Raw genomic sequence first — 23,731 nt, forward strand, 5'->3', positions numbered from 1 at the left:
TTTCTGGAGATTCTCTGTCTGAAAACAGGGAAGATTAGGTCCCCTCTTTACAGATAGTGAAAGGGTAGGTGACGCGAACCTTTGCGAGCCTACTTATTCTCCCCATTGACCATATTGATTTTTTATTTTTGACCTAACGTTGATTGATTGCTCAGAATTGGTTCATGAGGTATTCACTACGTGCAAACAACGTAGAATAGAAATATTCTGTCTAGTCTTTGCGCGCAGTGATAAGATAGGTAGTGCTGATTATTATCCCATTGTGATCCGTCATGCCTGTCTTCTCCCCACTGGTCAATAGCCTGTTTTACCCGGACCGCTTATTAGAGATGAACCATCCGGCTCCGCTGGAAGGCACCCCTAATAAGGACATGTTCATGAAGCATGGATTAATTGCTATAGCCTATAGTGAGCTGTGGCATAAATATACGAAAAAGGATCGAGAAAGACAGTGGCCACTGAGAGGATCCTTTGATCTCGACAAAATAGAAACAGTAGAAATAGCCCTTCGTAGGAATGAAACAACACCTATTATGCTCGATAGTCTCGGTATGTGGCGCAAAGAAGCCACGCAACGAAGGGAAAGCGACGAATTTAGAGAAGGTGAAGGGACACGACGGACAAACCTCCAAACGTCTAGTAGGCAAAGGGAAGGGCCAGCGATGGCACAGCCCCGAGGAGTAGACATGAAAAGCGAATGGTGTAAGGGGATGTGCCGACAAGCCAACCCCGGAACACAACGACCTGAAGGTAATCCCCCGACATTACGCACAGGACGGACAGATTTAAAACAAAACCAATGTGCTTTCTGTAAATGTCTTGGACACTGGAAAGCCCAATGCCCGACTCTGCAAAGCATAGGTAAGAATGAAGGGGTGACAGAAAGGACGAACCGACAGAAAGGAAAAAGACGTGAGATAAAAACCAATCAGACTAGTGCAGACAGAACAGACAGGACCACCCCGTTCGATTATGCTCGGTGGCACAGATTTCGTCAGACAAATTTTAACGACATGTTAGAGTTCTGGGACTGATTGCTCTCTGTTGCTCCCCCACTCTGAAAAACAAACACAACTGCAGGTCAGTGTAAACAACCCCCCCGTTAGAGAAAAGATTCAAGAAAGCCAAGCGTCTATTATATAACTTAGGATTTAATTACGGTAAAACACACAACCAACAGTAAATAGAATAACTAGTAGAACTCTCTAAAAAGCAAACTTGACTAATAGGAAAAATACAAAACATGTTATGCTCACTCCGGAAGTCCTCGAAACGTAATGGCCCTTTCGATGGTCCCGCCCATCCGAAACACATAGCACGTGTGGGGCGGGGCCTGCCAGCAACCATGGGCCAAAAAGAGATCGCTGGCGAGAAGGTACTGGAGACTCCACCAAGCAGGCAATGAAATGGTCTTCCCATACTGCCCTTCCAGGGATGGCGTCCCCTGGGCCGCGAGTAGGGAGGGGGCGGATGAAAATGACCCCCTCCCTCATATCTCCTGGTCCGGCCATCACGAATTCCTCCATCGAACGGATGCAGGGTGGGCAGGGAGGAAGAGGCGACGCGGACGAGCCTCTTCCACCTCCACAGGTAGGAGGCTTCCCTGCCCTGGCCCGACGCCGATGTCCTCCAGCCGGGCGACGGCCATATACCTACGCTGCACAGGAAATATAATGTCCGGCTGGTATATTTCCGCAACACAGGACATACAAGACCCGGCTGGTATACTTGCGTAGTACAGGACATACAATGTCCGACGGGCATATTTACGGAGCACCGGATGTACAGTGGTCCCCCAAGAGTCGGAATCAGGGGTGTAGGGTGGTCATCATGTGCGCCCCTGATTCCAAGAGACGGCGTAGGATGCACCGGGAGAGGAAGACGGCACGGTGAGCCTCCCTCACCTCCCCAGATGAAGGCTCCACTGCTGCACCCTGGCGCCCCGAACCAAAATGTCCTGCTCCAACCGCATGATGCTCTGTTTTTCGCCATCACAAGAAGTTTTCCTCCGCTCCTGATGGATACGGCAAAGGTTGCTGCAGGGCCTCAAAATGGCGTCTGGGCCCTTGAAAGGCGGGTCTAGGCCGCTGGAGTAACTTTGTCCGAAATTGCAACTCGGGCGCTTGCCCACCTGGGCGCAAGCCCCCACCATCGACAAAACATCCCCTCGACTTTGAAGATTCTACCAGAGTCCCAAGAGCCCTCGGCCCCTTCAGGCTTCCGGTGAGGAACAGCTACATTGATCTCAAAATGAAATAACCACGGCACAGCAACAAGATGGCGGTGCTCTCGTGTCTGCATCAGCTTCCGTCTGAACCACCCAGGAACATTATGGGCTAACGAACTCGAGCAAGTTCCGGCTGAACATCAACATGACCCGGTAAGAGAGACTTTACCCCCTCCCTCTCTTGATTGACGGTCCACACCACCAGCCCCTTTGTTAGCACAGTTTTCTTTTGGACTACCGAAAGGGACTCTGGTCCAACCGCCAATTGTCGGGGATATTTTGCCCCTGATGCTACTTCCGGACTAAACCGGCCTCGCCCAAAATGGCGCTGGTATCAATGGAACTTATGGGTGCCTCATGGTGTTCCTTAGCTAATGAAACTTGATGTACTAAGATATATATGTATATATATGAACCATTGCGCACTCGATGTTAAAGGGAGGAGGGTGCACTTGGCAAACATTTAAGAAGAGGTTCTGTAAAAATGTTGATTTCAATGAACAATTTATTTTTGATATTTGTTGTAACTGATACATAACGTCGCTCATGATGCACGCCCGCGGTTTGCATTTAGAAAATGTGATTACGATGAGCTTGACTGTGTTTCCATCTATGAACTGAAATGCCCCTGATTCCTTCGTCACGCAATGAAATGTTTTTGGTTACTTACAAATAATTAATTAGACCTTTTTACATGTTCTTGTACTACAAAATAACCCCCTACTGTATGTGCTTCCATCGACGACATGTCAGGCCAAAATATGAATTGCGCTCTCACCTTTTGCGTACTGAATAACTCTACAAATAAAAGTCTTAGAAGCTATGGATAGGCTCCGCGTACTTTTGTAAATACGGGTATCGGTGGGAGGGTTTTTCTGTGCGCAACTGTTCTGCTCTCTTTTTAAGGTTATCCGAGAAATGGTTGTTCGGCCCTGGGTTGATGGTCAAAACGAAGGTATGATACGCTGCTTATGAAGAAGGACCTCGACTTCAGAGAGTGGGTAAAGTAAAATGGTGTGATTGATAAATTGCTATAAGGATATGGTGGTCGAAGGTACTAAGGTACAGGGTTGAACGAAGAACTGGTATGCCTTAAGAACATCACAGCTTTGGGAATGATTTTGGGACCCCGATGACCGGATACATCTACGAAACCGGGTACCTCGCGCTAGGCACCTCTGATTCCTCTTTTTAGCGTTTTTCACTACACACGACCCTTAACGCCATCCTCGAACCTCCCCATGAACCACCTATCACATTGCCTGCCCCCCATGACTTTAAGAAACCAGAACCCTAAGGGATTATATCCCGAAGAGACAAGTACGAGTATGTGGTAAGTAAAGGATTTTCGTGCCCTTACATTTTGACGTGTTCGAATGTTGTCCCCCTACCCCCCCTTTTTCTCCCCCTTTTTTTTCCTCTGCAGGTTACATTAGAATCCCGATTAGAGTATCATAAGGGATCTGGAACCACGTCACGCCCGATGCATGAAGACGGACTAGCGCTACAAAATGGCACAACAAGGACGCTCTCACGACCTTTTTACCAAATCTAACGCTTTTCTGTCCCAAAACTGCATGCTTCCCACCTCCTAACACAGACCCGAAACGTCTAACGTTGGGTAACGCACTGAATAGCCCAAACAATACACGGTCATTCTCTATGTCACACGTGTACTGTTCGGCCTATTGTCTCTCTCTCTCTCTCTCTCTCTCTCTCTCTCTCTCTCTCTCTTTCTCTCACTCACTCTTCCACCCCTCCACACTTTCCCTCTTCCTAGCAACTGGCACCTAATTGGCGAACCTGGTGCACCTCCTGATTGGCCCCAAATACCACAAGTATTTGCGCAAATCTGTCCTAAATAAAATTGTATTGGTACCACGTTACTACCTCTCCTTTTCTACTAAAATATGGATGAAATTTAAATTGGCCGATAGGAAAGGGACAGGTAAGACGACTAAGGTTCCCTAAATTTGACCCACTCTCAGGGAACTATTTGTCAGTGGCTCCTATGATAAAAATGTGTCTGTGGTAATGCGACCATCCCCATTGAAAATTGTCTCCGTACCCCAAGCTGTAAGAAATGATCGAGACACCCCCATCTACCCAAAATGCCCCCAGTTTGGTATCCATCAGATCCCTCCTTCCCCGAGGATAAGTTTAATAATTATTGCAAACCACCCCTCCCGAGTTTTTGTAGTAACCAGGTTGCGAGGATTTATATAGAAAGTTAGAAGGATGTGTGCAAAGTTGAAAATTAGATTGAAAAACGAAAGAACTTGTTGCAGTAAGCATGGTTGAAAATAAGATGTTTTTATGTAATGCAGACTCGTTTAGCCTATGTTCATCCCTCAGAAGGATGCTTATCAGACTATGGTGAATAGCACGTTGCACTTTTTGTAAAATACAAGGCCCTGAAGACTAGCCTAGCCTTGCAAGACTCGTACTAGGGAAATGGGTCTCTGCCAGAAGAACTGACATCTACTATAATAGACATATGACAAATGAACGTAATAATCATCAAAGCGTCAAAGAATTAGCCAACAAAAGGAAGTTGCAAGGAATCCAGCAAACCCATCATCAATTGTTTATACGTAAGCCGCAAAAATCTCAAATGTAGCAAGTGCTTACGCTAGTCGCTTGGTGTTGGGAAAGAAAATAGATTCATGTAATTATCTTTTTCTGCAAAATCTCTAAAGACTGTCTTTTCAACACTCATTTAAGGATATCACTGTCGGAGGAGAAAGAGACCGGATGTGGGAGCACGCGGCCTGACTGCGGATTGTGGAACGTCAGCAACGGAGGCCAAGGCGAGACCACGGCAGTAAGGAGTCGCAGGACGGGGCACTGTTTCAAACAAAGCTAAGGAAAGGGCTGACCTGAAGCCCCTGCTCTATGATCAACGTGTGCAAAAAAAAAAAAAAAGCCCCCGCTCTCTGAACATGGTCTCGGACTCGCCTGACGCAAAACTCTCCGCCCCCCCCCCCCCGATCTGTTCCCGACTTGGCCTTGCTCCATCCCCTCTTCCTCCGACCTACCATAAGGACTGTTCACACCCGCACCTTTCCACCCGAACTCCCAAGTTCCTCCAAATCCTACTGAGCTACCCAGAGAAGAGTACTCCCTACGTCAGAAGGGAGGGAGCTCCGACTAAGTAGACCACGAACTGTGTTAAATCCCAGAACGGTGACCTAGAACTCCACCAAGGGTCGCCCCCGAAGAAAAGATAAACAAAGTCTGTGGTTCTGCCCGCTACCAAGCACCCTGAAGATGATGGAAGCAACAGGAAATGCCCACCACAGAGACTCAAGAAACGAACAGATCTCACAATTTTGGAACAATTGCACTTTCCATTGCAAAATCTATGCTCTGCATTGCGGAAGAAGATGCACCTGCTCCAAAACCGTAACGCATTCCTCCTACGAGGTCTGACGAAAACCAAACAGAATGCACCCCTATCCGCAGACCCCCAACGACTCAATCCACATGAACATTTCTGTTGATAGGTAATGCAGGTGCTCAACAGTGCCGACAGAAGACGACAAAGGACAACGAGAACTCTGATATATATTTTTACTGTATCTCATTTCTCTCCCAACTACCATTGGACTGACTATGCACCCGCCGTATACAAAAAGGACTTACTTATATGATAACTTACCAGTTCTTATTCTATGATCTGTACCCAACGCCCTCGCTACATAATTCTAGTCTGATATTGCATTACGATGACTTTTTCTGCAACCAACTTAACGATGAACCTGCCTACTAAATGATGAGATTTTTCAATATGATGTTTATAATGTGATGTTTATGTACAGTTCTTTCGCCTAAGTCCCCTCTCCCTTACTTATGATCGCTGCATATAGGTGTAGATAGGAAATAGGCCAGCAAGATGTCTTGGAAATGTTAAAGGGAGGACTGTGAAAAATAAATACAAACTTGGTGAACATTATCGGCGCCATCTTGCCCCTTTCCAAGCCCATTCGTGCGCGTAAGCGGCAGCCATTTTGAGCACCATGGCCTCCCTGCCCCTCGCTAATAGCCAGCGCGTCTCTCTCTCTCTCTTAACCTCGCAAGCATTCCCCCGCACGCTGACAACCCCCGCTCTCTCATGCCTTGGGTCATAAACCCCTCTTCAGCGCAGCTTCACCACGGAATCCCATCCTGTTCCCAGCGCGACACCTCCCTTCATTCCTTTCATGGCCTCAAACCCTTTTGATGCAAACCCCCTTTTCCTGTGTCCCCGTTTGTCTTCCCTGTTCCCAGGCCGCCACCTGGCTCTGCGGATACTGTTTATTACCCCGTACAGTAGGAAGCTTCCCCTCCCCATCAAAAGACCCCCGAACCAATCAAAGCCCCCACCCCATGAGATCCGATCAACCCCATGCATTCCGTGAGTCGGCGGAATACCCTGCTGTGCGACCACCATCACCTGTTGTGACCGGGGTGGGGAATCCAACTGTAAATGTATGTGGGAACGGGTCTGGAGGGGAGATTCCGAGGATGTTCTTTCAAGTATTAAAATATTACGAGAATGTGTTATGTGCAATAAAGGTTGTAAACTCTAGTATAAGAGGCCCGGCCTCAGAGATGTGGTTAGAGCACCTCGTGACGATACTTGCTGTCTGAATTGATGTGTTCTCCTCCGGAGAGAATAAAATCCTCGTTTCCCGCCTTCCAGTCTCCAGCGCCTGCTTCTTCATTGATTAATATTGGTGGGTCATAGAGGCGATACCGCCGGGCAACATAAAAGGGTCTTTGGTTACCGGTTGTCTTTGGAACCCTTTTTAACATGGCACGGCCCTTGCTACCCCTAATCCATGGATCACCAATACTGCGGCAATACAGTAAAGTAAGCGTGGTCCTGGAGGAACAAGTTACTTACCATTGGAAATGCACTTTCTGGCGGAAGCTCTAACTGCAGATTCCTCACCTCTTGAATCTGTCCTGGTGTCAGACTGGATCCAGACACCTTTCCTGCAATACCTCACACACGACTGCTGATGAGATAATCAGACTCCATGGCATTGCCATCCAAACGCAAGAAGGATGACAGACCCACACATAGGCACCACCCCCTGTGCGCAGCCATCAGTTTATTAGCCAATGCTTACACACCCTTAGATGTTGAGCAGCTGACAAACTGGAATGTCAACAATGTGCAATCCTTATAGCCTCCCGCAAGTCGACCACATAGAACAAGGATAAGGCAGATGGAGGGACATCTCTGGTCAGCAGAGTATCCACCAGAAGGAGGCAACATACTCTTTTGAAATACATTTCTAACTGGAGATGCCTCGACTTTGAAAACTATACCAAATTCGTACTACAAAGGTGGTGGATCTGAGCAGTCACCAGAAAGTCTTGAAGGTTTGAGCAGACAAAATGACCATCTCTGGAGCTTTGAGTGTCAAGAGAGCAGCGCCGTTGAAGGTATAGACAGATGCTCTCATTGCATCTCAACTGATGTCCAGCACTGGGACGTCCCTATTCAAAATGTGCCCGGTCCATTTCACCTTTGCTTTTTTATCCTTGCACCAGCAAACCCGATTAAAATGTGATCACCCATTCAATACTCCTCTGTTCCATCAATGCAAATGCTATGGGTCCTCTTTAGATCCAACAGGTGAAGCCTCTCCTCCTCTTTAGAGGGATGTGGAAGTGAGAAGATTGTGGGGAGAATATTTGAGTGCCCCGCATGAAAAGGCAAAACTACTGTCAACAGAAGTAAGCTTGAGTTCGAAGCTCCAACCTTTCGGGGAGGCAGGTGTATACAGTGGCTGTACAGATTCTGCCTGCGATGCACAGACGTGAAGTGCAGCCCTGATAGCAAACAGAAGAACTGTCTTGAGTGTCAAAATCTCAGAATATAACTGAGCAGAGGTTCAAGTGGTTCAAGCATCAAGAAGGCAAGGACCAAATGAAGTTCCTACTGCAACTTAAGAAAAGGAGCCGGTGAAAAACATACGCAAGTCCATACTGGGTGAATTAAATTAAGAGGGCTGATCATGTGAACGAAGAAAGGCTGAAAGGGTTTATAGGTAACCTTTACAGTGACCACACCAAAGCCAGAAACAAAACAAACAAAAGATCATCAGAGACCCTGGCTTGAACAAGATCACCCGGTCTGTCCTCACGCCAGATAAAAAATTTAGACTAGACGCCAGAGTAGATAGACCTTGTGGATGGGTACCGAGCCGTCCACATCACATCCACAAGCAGAGGGAATCAAAGCCACCCAGTGGGTTAAGCTCAATCTCCAGGGATGGAGGAGTAATGAGCGACTGTCCGGGTCAATGACTTTGCCCTCTTTTTGGGGTAGCAGATCCTTTCAAAGGGGCAGCCAAAGTGGAAGTCAGATTCTACTATCCAAGCAGATAGAAGACCAAACCCTCAGATTCCAAACCAGGTCTAATAAGATGAGCTGAGACTGGAGCTCCTTAACCTTCATTATGACTCAAGGGATCTGTGGCCAAAGCAGGAATGTGTAAAAGAGGCAGGAGTCCCATCAAAGGCAAAACACATCTACAAGAGCCCAGAGGAGGGAACTCCAGGCGGCAACAAGCAGGACATTGAGGTCTCTGGTGGTAGCGAACAGATGTACCATGGGTGTGCCCAAATTCACAAAGACGCCGTGCACCACCTCATGAAATGGGCTCTCCCATGGGAATGGCTGTCAGAGAAATCCAATGTGGGGACAGCCAGCCTCTAGACACAGTGTTCGGGACTCCACTCCACCGTGCTTGTTTTAGTACTACATGGTGGTTGTGTCTGTCAGGACTTGGAATGTCCTGGCCATGAAGGAAGGCAGAAAAGCCTCCACATCATCCAAGTGACCTACCCAAGCCAGAGAAGATGTTCCAGTCACTACAGTAAGCTCTGGGACTGAGAATGGTCTGCCACCTCAAGTTGGCCTCCGTCATCCTTATCTGAATTCGTGGGCCACCGCAAATTAATATCCTGATTCTGTGAGAGCCATGCCCAGTGCTGGACCCATTGAAGGTGAAGGTTCACTGCAGAGCCCACAAATGTCAGAGATACAAGCTTTATGCACGAGGCCAGGAGCCCAGGATGCCTCAAATCCATCTAGGATGGAACAAAGGTACAAGCCTGACACATCAAGAACCTAGCCTGAATGTCCTGACACCTGGCTGTTGAGGAGGAACAGCTGTCAAGGCCACTGTGTCCAGGATGGCCCCCTTACAAATAGGATCTCTACATGGGTTGAAGATGAGATTTTGGCTGTGTGATTGAAGGATCATTATGTAAAAGCATGTAAAAGATCAAGTGGCAAACATAATTCATAAAAGTAGAGCCCAAACTATCAAAAGGAAAAAAGAATATTTTGCCTACAGCATCCCTCTTCTTAAGTTATCCTTGGGGAGAAACAGTGGCGAAAACATTGGTGTTCATCTTGTCTCCCTGAAGCCTAAATGCAAGACTGTCTGCAATTGGGTGTTGCGTTCGGAAGGCTGAGTCCCTAGGAGCAGGCCTGTGGCATCGAGCAATTGGGAAGCTCAGTCTACACTGAGCACGGTCCGGACCAGGTGTCCATTAGGGTATCCTTATTGAAACAAATTTTGAAATGCACCGCTCAGGAAATTAAATCTACACCATATATAAGTGATAAAGTCTGTGATCAGAAATGTTCCAAATGAGAAAACGCTGAGTCCGTAATTGCAAAAAAGTGTTCAGAGTTCTTTTAATATTCCAATTGAGAAACCAGCCAACGCGTTTCGTTCCGTCAAGCGGAACTTCTTCAGGGCTGTAAATCATAAAGTGAAACATACAAAAACCCGTGTAAGTTCCTTCAAACCAAATTGAGTGCAACGTACATGAAAAAAACAAAAACATTAATTACACCAAGTCAAGCCAAAGTTAAAAACATCCTACAGTTTAAAAATGCAGCATTCACATCAAATCAAAGCATTGTATTGTCTATTTCAATGGGTTCTTATGCTGCATAGAGAATTTAAAAACAGATCTCAATTTACACCCGCAAGCAAAGCCTGGGGGTTAAGCTGATATTGTCAAACAGAAAAACATTTAATTGTACACATGGTATTTTTTCAAGATAAGTTTGCATATAATATTAATTTCAAAATTGCAGTTACCAGAAACAGCGTTGTCATTATTATCATTTGCATCTAAGTGTATGACTGAAAACATAATTCCTTCAATTACAGGATTTGCCTACTTCTTTTTAACATAAACTCTATCTACAAATAAATTCGAACGAGCTGCAACTTATCATGGACGTATCGGGGTTATATCGAAAATGTGTTATATACACAAATTGTTTTCAAATTATTGGTGCAGATAGATGTCCAGATGGTGGGACGGAATCACACTACAGAAGTACTTGGATAATCAAAAAAATCCCAGAGGCTTACGGATTTTAATCTTCCCAACCTTTGAGGACTTGGATGATGATGCTCTCAGGGATTGGGAAGATAATCTGAAACAGGCCTCACACACCATGATGAAAATATTAATCCGTCATTCTGAGAAAAAGGTTGCAGCTCTAAAACAGGAAATTCTGGATTTGGAACGTGAAATAGATACATCTAGCTTGAAAGATAGCATTAAAAAGAATTACGAAATCTTTGATGATGTCATAAGTCGATACCAGGTTTATTTACGTGATAAAAAACTACGCAAAATAAAGCGCGACGATAACAATTACAAGACAGGGCGTATCTACACGTTTGCCCACAAATTTGATAATTTGAAACAGGGAGGTGATGGCAAACGACGTAGAGAAGAATCAATGAGCGCCAGTAGCAGCTCTATTTCCTCTATGGGAAGTTCATCCTCCAAGGACGGTGGGGCATGCCAGGCCGTCTCTCCAATACGTAATTTTTTATTGGAGATGGAACGCATCCGCCAAGGGACAAAGAAACCCAATACCAACCCAGACCCAAAACCAGAAGGGGAGGGAAAAGGTGGAAAAACAACACAGCCAAAGGGGGGAACTGCACATCCAATGGACACCAGATCGAAGAGAACCTAGACAATTTGACCCCCCTTCCTGATATTGACCCCAAAATAGATCCTACAATTTGTACTGAAAACGCCCTGTCTATTGTAAACCTATCAGACCGCAAACTCACAGATGTGGAGAATAACATCTTAAAGAGAGGTTTAAGTTTTTGCCCATCACAGGTGGGGGATCCAACTTTATTGATGGTAGACTTGTTCAAATTCATACGACTTTTGAAATTAAAAGATCATTTTCATAACTACCCTAGAGCTACTGTCTGTGATTCAAGTACTAAACCTGTCTGTACTACTACCATCGCTGACCTTCAGAATGCACAACTTTTGCTATCCATTGAGACTGGCGATAATCCATCACTGCAGGAAATTCGCTCTGATTTAAATATTGATGAGGACATAAGCATTAACAGTGGTTTAAAGGCTCGTTCCAAATACATCCCTACAAATACACATAAGAACATTGATGTGTTTAAGGAAAGAGTCTCACAAGATTTTTGCAAAATGATTGATTCACCTAATAAATATACACATAAGCAAAACAACCTAACAAAGGTAGAAAGATTGGCTCTCGATGGATTGGCCAAAGACAATAGTATCACAATAAAGTAGGCTGACAAGGGTGGCAATGTGGTCGTAATGAACACTGTCGACTACGAAGGTGATATCAGTAGACAATTAAGTGACACTACTTGTTACAAAAGACTGTTGGATGACCCCATTCCCTCCCTTGTCACCTACATCAATAATCGAATACATGACTGGGGTGAGATTGGTCTCCTGTCTGAAGAGGAATGCCGTTATTTGAAGGTAACACACCTAACGGCACCCTGTATTTACATATTGCCTAAAATACATAAGGGAGGCCACTTCCCACCAGGGCGCCCCATCATATCGGGGATTAATTCCCCCACAGAACGCCTCTCACAATATGTAGATGGGTTTCTGCAACCCTTAGTGGTGAATTTACCGTCCTATATACAGGACTCGGGGGACATTTTGAAAAAACTTGATGGTCTAGAATGGTCAGCCGACCTAATGTTTGTCACACTTGACGTGACGGGATTATACACATGCATACCGCAACACTTTGACATCAGAGCACTCTCGTCATTTCTATCACTGAGGACAGTAGATCACATAGACCATAACGAAATGCTCATTGAAATGACGGAACTAATACTGTCAAGAAATTTCTTTCTACACAAGGACCACTGGTACCACCAAATAAGGGGTACCGCGATGGGGAGCAAATTTGCTCCTTCATACGCGGGGCTGTTTATAGGGTGGTGGGAACGCGAACATGCTTGGGGTAAATATGCCTCCCCCTGGATGGATATGACTATCTTTTGGGGGAGGTATATTGATGATATCATCATGTTATGGAAAGGGAGCGAAGCACAATTGCAGGAATATTTCAACTTCCTGAACGATAATCCTTATAACATACAATTGACAGTTAAATCGAACTATAACCAAATAGAATTTTTGGATATACTCTTTTATATAGAGAACAACACAATACAAAGCAATCTGTATCGCAAAAGTATGTCATGCAATAGCCTGCTGCACGCGTCGAGTGCACACCCTAGCTCCACTATTCGTAACATAACATATGGAGAGATGGTGCGCATTCGGCGCAATTGCAGCAAAGAAGAAAACTTTAGAAACGCCATACGGGACTGTAAAAACAGATTTGCCAATAGGGGGTACAATAGAAAAACCTTGGACAAGGCGGAAAAGAGAATCCTGACTGTCACACGCAGTAACACTCTCATAAAGAAAGCGAAGAACAATAAAAAGATGAACAAACCAAAGATGGCCTTCATTACCCAATACACACAAAATAGCACAGAGGTTTTTAAAGTTCTGAGAAATCACTGGAAATTATTGTGTGAAGTTCCCAACTTAAAAGAAGATATCAACGATACACCTAGTATTACTTTCAGGAGAGGTAAAACCTTACGGAACATTCTGTGTCCCAGCTACCCCATCAAGAGAAAGACAGGAACATGGTTGCAGACAAAACAAAAAGGTTTCTATACATGTGGAGGGTGTAACATCTGCCCTCTTGGCAAGAACAAAACCAAGAAATTCAGATACAACACCGACAGAGAATACGAGATGAGGCATTACATCAATTGCAACACGAGCCATGTGATTTACGTTATTGGCTGTGGATGCAACATGATATATGTTGGAAGTACAATGCGGCCATTGAAATTAAGGATCCAAGAACATACCCGAGCCATAAAAAATTATGATTTAAAGTACCCATTGACTTATCACATGCAAGAACATCATAAAGATAATAAGGTAATATGGTTCCAGGGTATTGACTACATACCACCACATCCGAGGGGGGGAAATCGTGAACTCACCCTAAGGAAAAGGGAAGCAGCTTGGATATGTCGCTTAAGATGTGTGGAAAGGGGACATAACACAGAGGATGAGATGCACTATTATTTAAGCTAGGATACTAATGTCAGTGTGACTAAAACATATTTGTAAATATTGCAAATATTAAGGCTAACCAAAAATGGAGTATGTATGTTTGATATTTGGCTCGCCTGTCTCTGTGCCCCCCCCCCTTTTGATTTTTGTATTCCACCATCAGTATCACTACTGCACTTATCATCCACCAAAGAATATTACCAATCTGATGAATTTCGAAGGATCATGTATACTTTATGACGTCTCAATTAGATTTAACAGATAGAATGGTTTTTGCCTTTTTTCAGAATGTAACTTGGTTGGTTTTGTCTAATGAGGTCGGATCTTCCCTGTCGTCATAATGCCGGTCCGGGCTTACATGGAGCGCCAGCAATACTTTCTCCCTATTGACGTTATTTCATTCCTTAGACTTACTGGTCTATATTCATGCATAACAGACCATAATTGGTCGACCAAGAGGTCTATCTGCACCAATAATTTGAAAACAATGTGTGTATATAACACATTTTCGCTATATAACCCCGATACGTCCATGATAAGTTGCAGCTCGTTCGAATTTATTTGTAGATAGAGTTTATGTTAAAAAGAAGTAGGCAAATCCTGTAATTGAAGGATATAAAGTTAGAGAAAAATCTTTTATGTGTTATGCTGCACAATATTCAATTCGACTATGACATGGACTCTGGCCCACCTAGTAAATATCATGATGTTGAGCTTCTATTTACTAGCTCAAAATGGCGGCCGCTTTTGACCTAGAAGTAGTGGTAAAGATCGGGCGTTTTATTTACCATCAACACGTGGAGAGGGAGTGGCCTTTTTAAACCAACCCCAGAGAAGATGCCTTGCAACACTTGCCGTAGAAGATTTGGCGCGCGGACTTTAGAGACGCCAACTGGGGGTATCGAATTGGACCCGGACAGGTAGGATCCTAATGAGACCATTTCCTTTGTAATGCGTCTGATTACACTTCCTATGCCGATAAGTATAGAACACAATTATTATTTACAATAGGGGCATCTTTTCCGACATTTCCGGCATTTCCTCCTATATTGTCGACGTTACCAAGCATACAATGTTTACATATGTTTGTGAAATTGGCGGATGTATATATATTTTTTCGCTACTTGGTCTCAGGACTATCGCGACCTGCCTGCCAATATCTGACGTAACTGTGCTGTGACTTGCACTATCAAAGAGAGGGATAATAGAGTCTCTTTTCAGTGTGTAATAAGAGGACGACACGGGTGGTTTTCCGATAACTCGACATCTCGTGCACTTAAGGGTTTATCTTGGAATCTATGGCGTCTGGATCTGTCTTATGAACCATGCTTTCCATATAGCATATGAATGGTTATATTTACTTTGGTTTTTAGGTAACTACCTTAAAGTAACTGCGTTTTTGGAGCCGACTAAGGATCTACGAGTTTGATCACGTGACGGTGCAAAATGTGCACATCATATTATTAAAGGTATGCTACTCGAATATTCCATACTCAATGCGAGATTTAGAATCTCACACAAATAAAATACTACTAATGTAGATTATATATATCCTTGTAACTGGAATAGTTACAGTTTGAATATTATTTCAGGTCAATACCCTACAATGAATTATGCAACATATCAGTAACTTGGATGAAGAAGTATGAGCGTCTTCTCAAGAAATATATCCTTTTTGAAGTTATAAGGTACATATTGACTACATGTGTCTATAATTTATAGGGTCGGAATGCAATCGTGGTTATTCCACACGTATATATATGAAAATTTTGGGAATCAATCTCCCCCAGACACATACGTTTGCTATATATATTTCCAGGTGAATACCATATCTCCAACGCACATCCCGAAATCCACTGTATTCGTCACCACCCACATAGAGGGAATAGATTTTTACTTCATCCCGCTATCCTGGCTCAGAAAATATCCACAACTGTCAACTACCATTACGGTAGGAACTATATATATGTGCTATGCATGAATAATAACTTTTTGTAGGACCGCTATCTTGTAGATATAGAGATAACTATGGAGATTTTATGCTGTCGCTCTATGTGTAGCTTGGACCTGTTTGGTTGATGATGGGGACGAAAGAAACATCCATGAAGTAGACGTACACAGATAATGGGCCCATTTCTTAAAAGAAAGCAAGTGTTCTTTTCTAATACTGAAGTATGATAACCAAGATGAAATTGAGGTTTGTATTCTGGGGCCATGCAGTATGTCCCATAGGATCCATTTGTAGAAATATAACCTCCTCTTTTGAGACCATACCCTTCGTAATATTGCTGTTAACATTAAACTTGGAAACAAGTATCTCTGATCTCGGATAATGACACAACTTGAATTGTCGAGCAAATGTTTGGTGCGGAATTATGTTTTCAGTCATACACTTAGATGCAAATGATAATAATGACAACGCTGTTTCTGGTAACTGCAATTTTGAAATTAATATTATATGCAAACTTATCTTGAAAAAATACCATGTGTACAATTAAATGTTTTTCTGTTTGACAATATCAGCGTAACCCCCAGGCTTTGCTTGCGGGTGTAAATTGAGATCTGTTTTTAAATTCTCTATGCAGCATAAGAACCAATTGAAATAGACAATACAATGCTTTGATGTGATGTGAATGCTGCATTTTTAAACTGTAGGATGTTGTTTTTAACTTTGGCTTGACTTGGTGTAATTAATGTTTTTGTTTTTTTCATGTACGTTGCACTCAATTTGGTTTGAAGGAACTTACACGGGTTTTTGTATGTTTCACTTTATGATTTACAGCCCTGAAGAAGTTCCGCTTGACGGAACGAAACGCGTTGGCTGGTTTCTCAATTGGAATATTAAAAGAACTCTGAACACTTTTTTGCAATTACGGACTCAGCGTTTTCTCATTTGGAACATTTCTGATCACAGACTTTATCACTTATATATGGTGTAGATTTAATTTCCTGAGCGGTGCATTTCAAAATTTGTTTCAATATTGATTCTTCCCAAAGTTTTTGGGATATACTCTTTGGACAGGGAGTATTTGAAAACTGCACGCAATTTGAAAGAAAACTAAATATAGATATTGGTGACATATGGATTGGTGCTTTTAGGGTGTAAAAGTGGTCCACTGTCCACATTGTTTTGTAGAAAATTCCATTAGGGTATCCGTTTGGGTCTCGCCGAAAGGTAGAAAGGCTCTGCAGTTGATGGCCCAGGGTGCAAAATCCAACTCAACCAACTCGGTCGCAAGTAAAGTGGCCAGCCTACTAGCATCCATGGGGTCGAGCTAGAGGTCAGTATCAATATAACGGGGAAAGGGGCGACTCATCGTCATTGTGGGCAACCTGTTTGAGTCCATGGACAGCAGCAAAGTGAGAACCAAACATTGTTTCCGGGCTCCGAGAGTATTGATATTGAGGCAAGGGAACAATAGGGGAATCATTCAATGCACCTTCATTACCTCACAGCACATCATAAGTTTTAATGTAGTCGAAGTTGGTTCCAGATCAAATATCAGAATCTGTGCCGTGTGAAACGGGCACCTCTGGAGCAGAGGCCAGCACCCAAGAAGGCACTACCAGCAGGGCCTGAGGCAACGGTGTCGAAGAGTGACCTGGTGTCGTCCGATAATGAAGCGGAGGTCGACTGGGATCAGTCGGCACGAGGAAGAACCTGCCAGAAGAGCTCCATGTGGATGCCCCGAAAGGGTTTATACGGCCCAAAGGCACACAAGGGGCCTGAAAGCATCTAGAATAACTGTAGCGTTGCCTCCCTTCCACTGAGACTCGTCTTTTGATTTAGTCTTGGACTTTCCCAAGGACAGCAACAGGGAGCTGAGACAGATCAACACCGTTTCTTGTGCTCTGCCACACAGAACGTTGCGTCACATTACCTCTTGGCCTTTGGAAGCATAGGCCTAAAGATGCATCAGGTGGCACCTATTGGGGACCTTTGAGACACGTTTGGAGCCAAGGCATCCAAGAAAGATGTTATGCCGAGCCATGATCGGTATCTATTTCGAACGGGTGCAGCATGGCTTAAACACTGTCGTTTTAGGGCTGAGGATCTCCGTTCATGAGCGCAGAAAAAGCAGAACAGACATTGGCACTCAGAGGCTGCCCCTACAGGACGCTCCTTGCCATCACTTCTGGATGTGGAATGGAGCTGGCCCAGCGTCTGGTGGTACCACCTACCAGTGAGCCAGAGCTATTGAAGGCAAAGTTCAGTCTCCAGTCTGAAGCTGAGAGAATTCAAGAGGGGAGGAATCTGCAGTCAGAAGCATCAATTAGAACAATTTTTATTTTTGGTAGCATCCAGTTCATGCCATTTTCATAAAACCTTAGTAGCCAATAAGGACATGTTGAGGGGCTAAACTTAGAGACAGGAGTGAACGCTATCATGCCATCAATTCTCAAACAGCAGTTACGCCAACACAGGCATTTATGGTGGTTTGCCGACCATGGAGATATCATGGAGAACGTTGGAAGACAATTCGTGGAGTTATCCCAAAGTATAATGACAGATCCGATAGAGGAAGTCAGGCATCCCGCTTTAACCTCTGCCACGACATCATGTCCTAGGCAAATATCTACATCTAGTGGTGAAGCAACCCTTTTCTCATCACTTAACTAATGCTAATAGGGCAGGCAAGCAGCATGACAATAAATGTGAAGATACTCATGCAATCCCTAACCCTAAAATAAAGACTCCAAACATAGTCTGACCAAATTGGGTTTTATTTCAAGTAGTGTGGAGAGGGAGCCGCAGCGATCTTACATGGTGCGCTTCACAGTCTTCTTTTGACTCCCAGAGTGTTACGTTGGGGTTGATGGTTTGAAAATGCACACAGTGTCCGAAGTTCACAAAAGGCATATTGCAGTTATAATAGTCATCTGCTACCCAACCCACTACATACATTCAAGGCTACCCCAACAATTAATCCACAAATTGGGGAGCCTCCTTACCTTTTAGGTCTCACATTCCACCGCGTCTCAACAGCGCTCGATAAACCCAGCTTGCATCCGTCCATCCTCTCACATGATCTACACCACGGGGCACACCAAGCACCATCTACATGCACAAAAATTGTTCCATCATCCTACTAGCAAACATCTGCTCCCACTCTCAAACACTGATCACCACCCCTTCCAAAAGTATACTACAACTCTCACATACAAGTGCCATATTACACAAGCATCGAACTGCACTCTACTTCCAGCAGCTCTACCCCAAAACCCCCACAAGCTGGAACGCTCTCCCCGTAACCACCTGACTGAGCGCTACAATCATAGTGGCCAACTGGACCAAGTTCTGAGGGCGAGATCAAGCACCGCAAAAAGTGTGAGTAATGAAACACCCATATTTAAAGTGGAAAAATAAAACCCTACGTTCTAGCATGCTTTAGACTGTTGGTCAAAGCCACAAACCCTCATCACATGGACCAAGTTGGCAGCTACGTGATTACTCATGTCCACAATGCGATCTCTTCCATGCTCTAAACCTTGCAAGACCCTACCTTAAAATGTCAATTATCCTGGAATTATTACACTCACTCTACCGGCAAAAGAATTGCACAACTCATCTCAAACGCCCTAATTTTCTCCAAAATGTATGGCTCCCCTTACCCCGTTCTCACAGACTGACAAAATCCTGCTCTATTCCCTTACACATTTCCTAGGTCTTCTACTATGTCCTTACAATGCCTCCTTATACCACCAATACATCACCTTGCCTTTCTATATTTCTACTATGCCACTCTGTGTCGCATACATTCCTGTAAAAGGTTGTGGCCCTCAATAAGAGACCTCCTCCGCACTAGACTCTGGCATCCTTTTATCCCTAATTAATCTGCTTAAAAAATTAATCTAAAACAAAAAAAAAGTTAAAAAACGAGGAATCAGACCCCAGAGTTTCCGTATAATTTGGTCATTCTAAAACTCCACGACAGGAGAAAAATATGAATTACATAAAAATTGATTAAAATTGATGTGCAATAAATTAGAGCAGCATAAGGCATCCGTTAAAAATCCCTTTGGCCAAGATGAATGAAAGTAAAAATGGCAGCTCCTTTGTTGGGCGAGGATGGCCCTGGTCGGACTTCAGATGTCGTCGTGGGTTTCCCCAGGCCGCTTTATGATGGCGCTGTACTTCAACGGGGCGGAGTCAGTCTTCAGGACAGCCTCCACAAGGGTAAACACACTGATCGTCTACATTGAGAAAGGAAAGAGAACCAAGGAGTCACCTCTAAATTTAAACAACAGGAAATAATAAGAATACAGTTGCAATAGGGGCTAGAACTGCACAGCTGTCAACTGGCCCCATCTCAAAAGAGTAACTTTAAGACATTTGATGGTTTTCAGCCAACAGTACTGAGCACACTGGCACTTGTACCTCATATGTACAAAAAACAGCAAATGTCCTTTTCCAAAATCTTTGGGGGGTGGGACAATCCTCACAGGTCACTAATTTCCATACGGTTATGCGAAGAAAATCTTTGTGTAGGTTACCAAATTTACAAAACTACTCAAGTCAGATAATTATTATAATAAGGGCAAAGTTGCGCAGAAACCAATCATGAGATTCAAAATATGTTATTTATTAATACTTGATTGAGATATCAGTACAGTACCAGAGTCCGTTTATACAATTTAAAATAAATGATCACATTCTTTAAAACATCTATCCAGACTTAAATAGTTTTAAAGATGTTTTAAGTCTATTTAAGTCTGTAAAGATGTTTTAAAGAATGTGATCATTTATTTTAAAAAGTATAAACTGACTAGTACTGTACTGATATCTCAATCAAGTATTAATAAATAAATTTGCATGAATTTGCTTGACCGTATAGAAATTAGTGACCTGTGAGGCTTGTCCCACCCCCCAAAGATTTTGGAAAAGGAAATTTGCTGTTTTTTGTACATTTGTTACCCATTCCTTTTCGAAGAAAAAGGGTTTCTCCCTCCATATGTAGTTACTTGTACCTCATACACATAATGGGAAAGCAACTACATGTTTGAGCATTCTTACCATGGCTGAGTGGAAAAAACACACAATAAGCAAAGCATACTTGTGGAAAACACAATAAAGATGGCTGTGATACTTCCAAGCAGTGACGTTCACGGTGCCTATACAGGCCCCACCCAGGTGCATTTGTGGTCAGTTACTTGTCACGACTTTCCACTCCAGAAGAGAGCGCCACGGAGTACATTGACCACTGGTGTGGAAAACCAGGGCACTAAAAGGGAAAAACCCTGCCCCTAGAAATCGGTTCGCAGAGCGGGAAGGATGGGTGGGGCTGTAAGGAATCTGCAGCTAGACCATCTCAAAAAGTTAAGGCGTTACTGAAGTAACTTGTTCATCTGATAGAGACTTCTAGCCATAGATCCCTTACCTTATAATAGATACCCAAGCAATAGCTCCCTGGAGGGGAATTTGCAAACCAATTACACACCAGGAAGTCCTGCAGGACCACACCGGCAAAATTGCCCATCCCTACAGACTTGACTGTCCAGCCCCAACCTTTCTTCGCTCTCACATACCCCACGAAGAATTGGTTGCCCAACACGGAATGCTTGTGCGCAGCCAAGGTAGAATGACAACAATGTTTTTGAGTCCAGATGGGGAAGTTGTTCCTCTTCCTTAGAAAGATGAGGCAGAGCATTAAAGTAGGCAGAGTAGTAGTTTGATCTACGTGAAATGGAGTGACCACTTTTAGAAGAAAGGAAGCCCTCGTACGAAGAACCAGTTTGTCTGGGTAGATGTTCAGGTAAGGAGGCTTGGATAACAGAGTCTGAAGTTCACTGCCCCTCCGGGCAGATGTTATTGCAACTAGGAAGGCAGTCTTGATGGTAAGGAGCCCGAGAGGACAGTTATGTAAGGTTTCAGACAGAGCACACATCAGGAACGTGAGGACCAGCTTAAGGTCCCACTAAGGTATAAAAAGGAAGGAGGAAACATATGCTGCAACCCTTTCAAAAGTCTGTGTACAATAAGGCACTGGAAAAGGGAAGTGTCAGGCAACTGCAGAAACACAGGTATTATTATTAAGCTTATAAAGCGCCTGGTTACTCCACCTCCTTAATCCACAGAGACTTGTTTCTCTGTTATCTGGGTGTCAGCCCTTAATTCCATGGTACTTGAGGAAAAGGTATCCCTAAAAGTGTCTTGGGTAAGTAGCGGCCATCTCCGGGTCATTATGGGCTCTGGTCGCCTTTCTAGATTGCAGGGGACCTTTCTCAGATTTACAATCCTAAATGGGAGAATCAAATGGTCAGACCCGACTATAGGCACAAGTAATAGTGCTTCTACTAGAGTGCTGTTAGAGAACATACGGTCTAAAATATGGCCCTTAATTTGTGTGGAGGTATGGACCAACTCTTCTAAACCCATGGCTTGAAATCACCTTATTTCACCAATTTCTCGATTGTTTTTATTGTCCAAATGTACATTCAGACCTCCCAAAATTACAAAATTGGGGTAGCGGATGGTATAAAGGGGTCCGATCTCGGCCAATGCATTGATAAATGCTCTTGCTGGGCCTCGGGGTTTATAAATAAGGAAACCCACCACTGACCATTTGCTATTTAGGGACATGGTAAATATGGCCGCTACGCAGCCAGCCATCGGCAGTTTGGACATCTTTATCTGATAATCTTTTTTAAAAATCAGAGCAAGCCCGCCCCCCTTCTGCCCGGCTCTGTCGACCCTCAGCATGGCATAGCCTTTGGGCAGTGCTTCGAGAATATCCGGTGCGGATTGTTCATGGAGCCATGTTTCTACTAACCCTACTGTCTTTTGATCCACTGGTAGATCATGAATTTCAAGGCTATTTTACTAATAGACCTGCAGTTTAAAGACAGGCAGAGTAAGTAGTACTTAACTGACTCCAATACCCGCCCCCCCCCCAACCATTAGCTTTCCTCTGGAGCTGACGTTAGCACAAAATTACAGTCCCTATAACCCTTCATTCCTGAGCCCACCGCGATAGAAAGTAAGTAGTCGTTCTCAACTGTATTCCTAAGAGCTAGAGTCTCTGTAGAGGAATAGCAAACTCTGTCCCTAGCTAAAGAACCAGCGGTCCTGGTCTCTGGCACCGTTCAAGAGCATATGGGCGTAGATGGGCTTGCCTTTGGCGCACCAGTGGCGCACCCGCTGTGCACGTCTGCTGCGTGCCCGCTTTTGCAAGATGAATAAATAGTGTGTGTGCTTGGAGCAGTAGACCGCTCCACCAGCACAGCACACTCTATGGCCGGAAGTGAGGCCGCCGGGAGTAAGGTCAGAGACCTGATGGCACGTCGCAGTGCCCTCCCCCCAAACGGCACCGGCCGCGGCAAACCAGGGCAAGAATAACCCTCAGGCTAAAATCAAGAACCCAAGTCAAACACACAGTAAGTGCCATCCCCCCTTTCCCCGGACACCCTGCAATACCGTAAAACAACCCCACTCTACGCTAGCAGAATTGAAATGAGCACACGTTTAGTACTTCCTAGAAGGTATTATCAAGGCAGCATAAAATATATAAAACAGCGACACACAGTGCAGCGCCGTAGACTTACTAATGTCTGCTGCACGGACCCCCTAACAGTGCCCAGAGGAGAGCTCTGCTGGGCGAGGACAACCCGAGAGAGGGGAGCGGAAACAGGGACAACTTGTTTCTCTGCACACCATGCCACGAATGTGCCCCAACGGCAGGTATACCCCATCTTTGTGGAGGGATGCCTGACTGGCAGAATAACGTTGCAGACTTTGGGCAGAATGTCGAAACCTGTCAATTGTTGGCACTCAATCTCCACGCAAGAAGACGGAGAGTTGACCGGTTCAGGGGAGAACCTTCCCTTGCTGCTGCCACAGAAGATCCTCACGAAGAGGCAGCCTGATCAGAAGACCGATGGCCATGCTCAACAGCTCGGGATACCAGAATCTCCGTGCCCAATCCGGTGCCACAATGATGACTTAGGCCCTGTTGTTCCTGATGATCTTGAGATCTCTGGGCAAGTGTATTGTGGGCGGAAAGGCTTACAGGAGGCCTGAGCCCCACTTGGAGCGAAAAGCATCTACGCGCA

The 23,731-nt window shown here is 44.4% G+C and overlaps 1 protein-coding gene across 1 annotated transcript in view; it reads right to left on the reverse strand.

Moving 5' to 3' along the window:
- Positions 1–18,385: 18,385 nt before the first annotated feature.
- Positions 18,386–23,731, reverse strand: part of DIS3L2 (DIS3 like 3'-5' exoribonuclease 2) — a 799,214-nt gene continuing 793,868 nt past the window's right edge. The window contains exon 22 of the mRNA XM_086944551.1: positions 18,386–19,876. Coding sequence (XP_086800677.1) covers positions 19,769–19,876 — 108 coding nt within the window. The 3' untranslated portion in view covers positions 18,386–19,768. The remainder of the gene's footprint in view (positions 19,877–23,731) is intronic.

Source organism: Lissotriton vulgaris, chromosome 11, assembly GCF_964263255.1.
Source record: "Lissotriton vulgaris chromosome 11, aLisVul1.2, whole genome shotgun sequence".
NCBI classification, from domain to species: Eukaryota; Metazoa; Chordata; class Amphibia; order Caudata; family Salamandridae; genus Lissotriton; species Lissotriton vulgaris.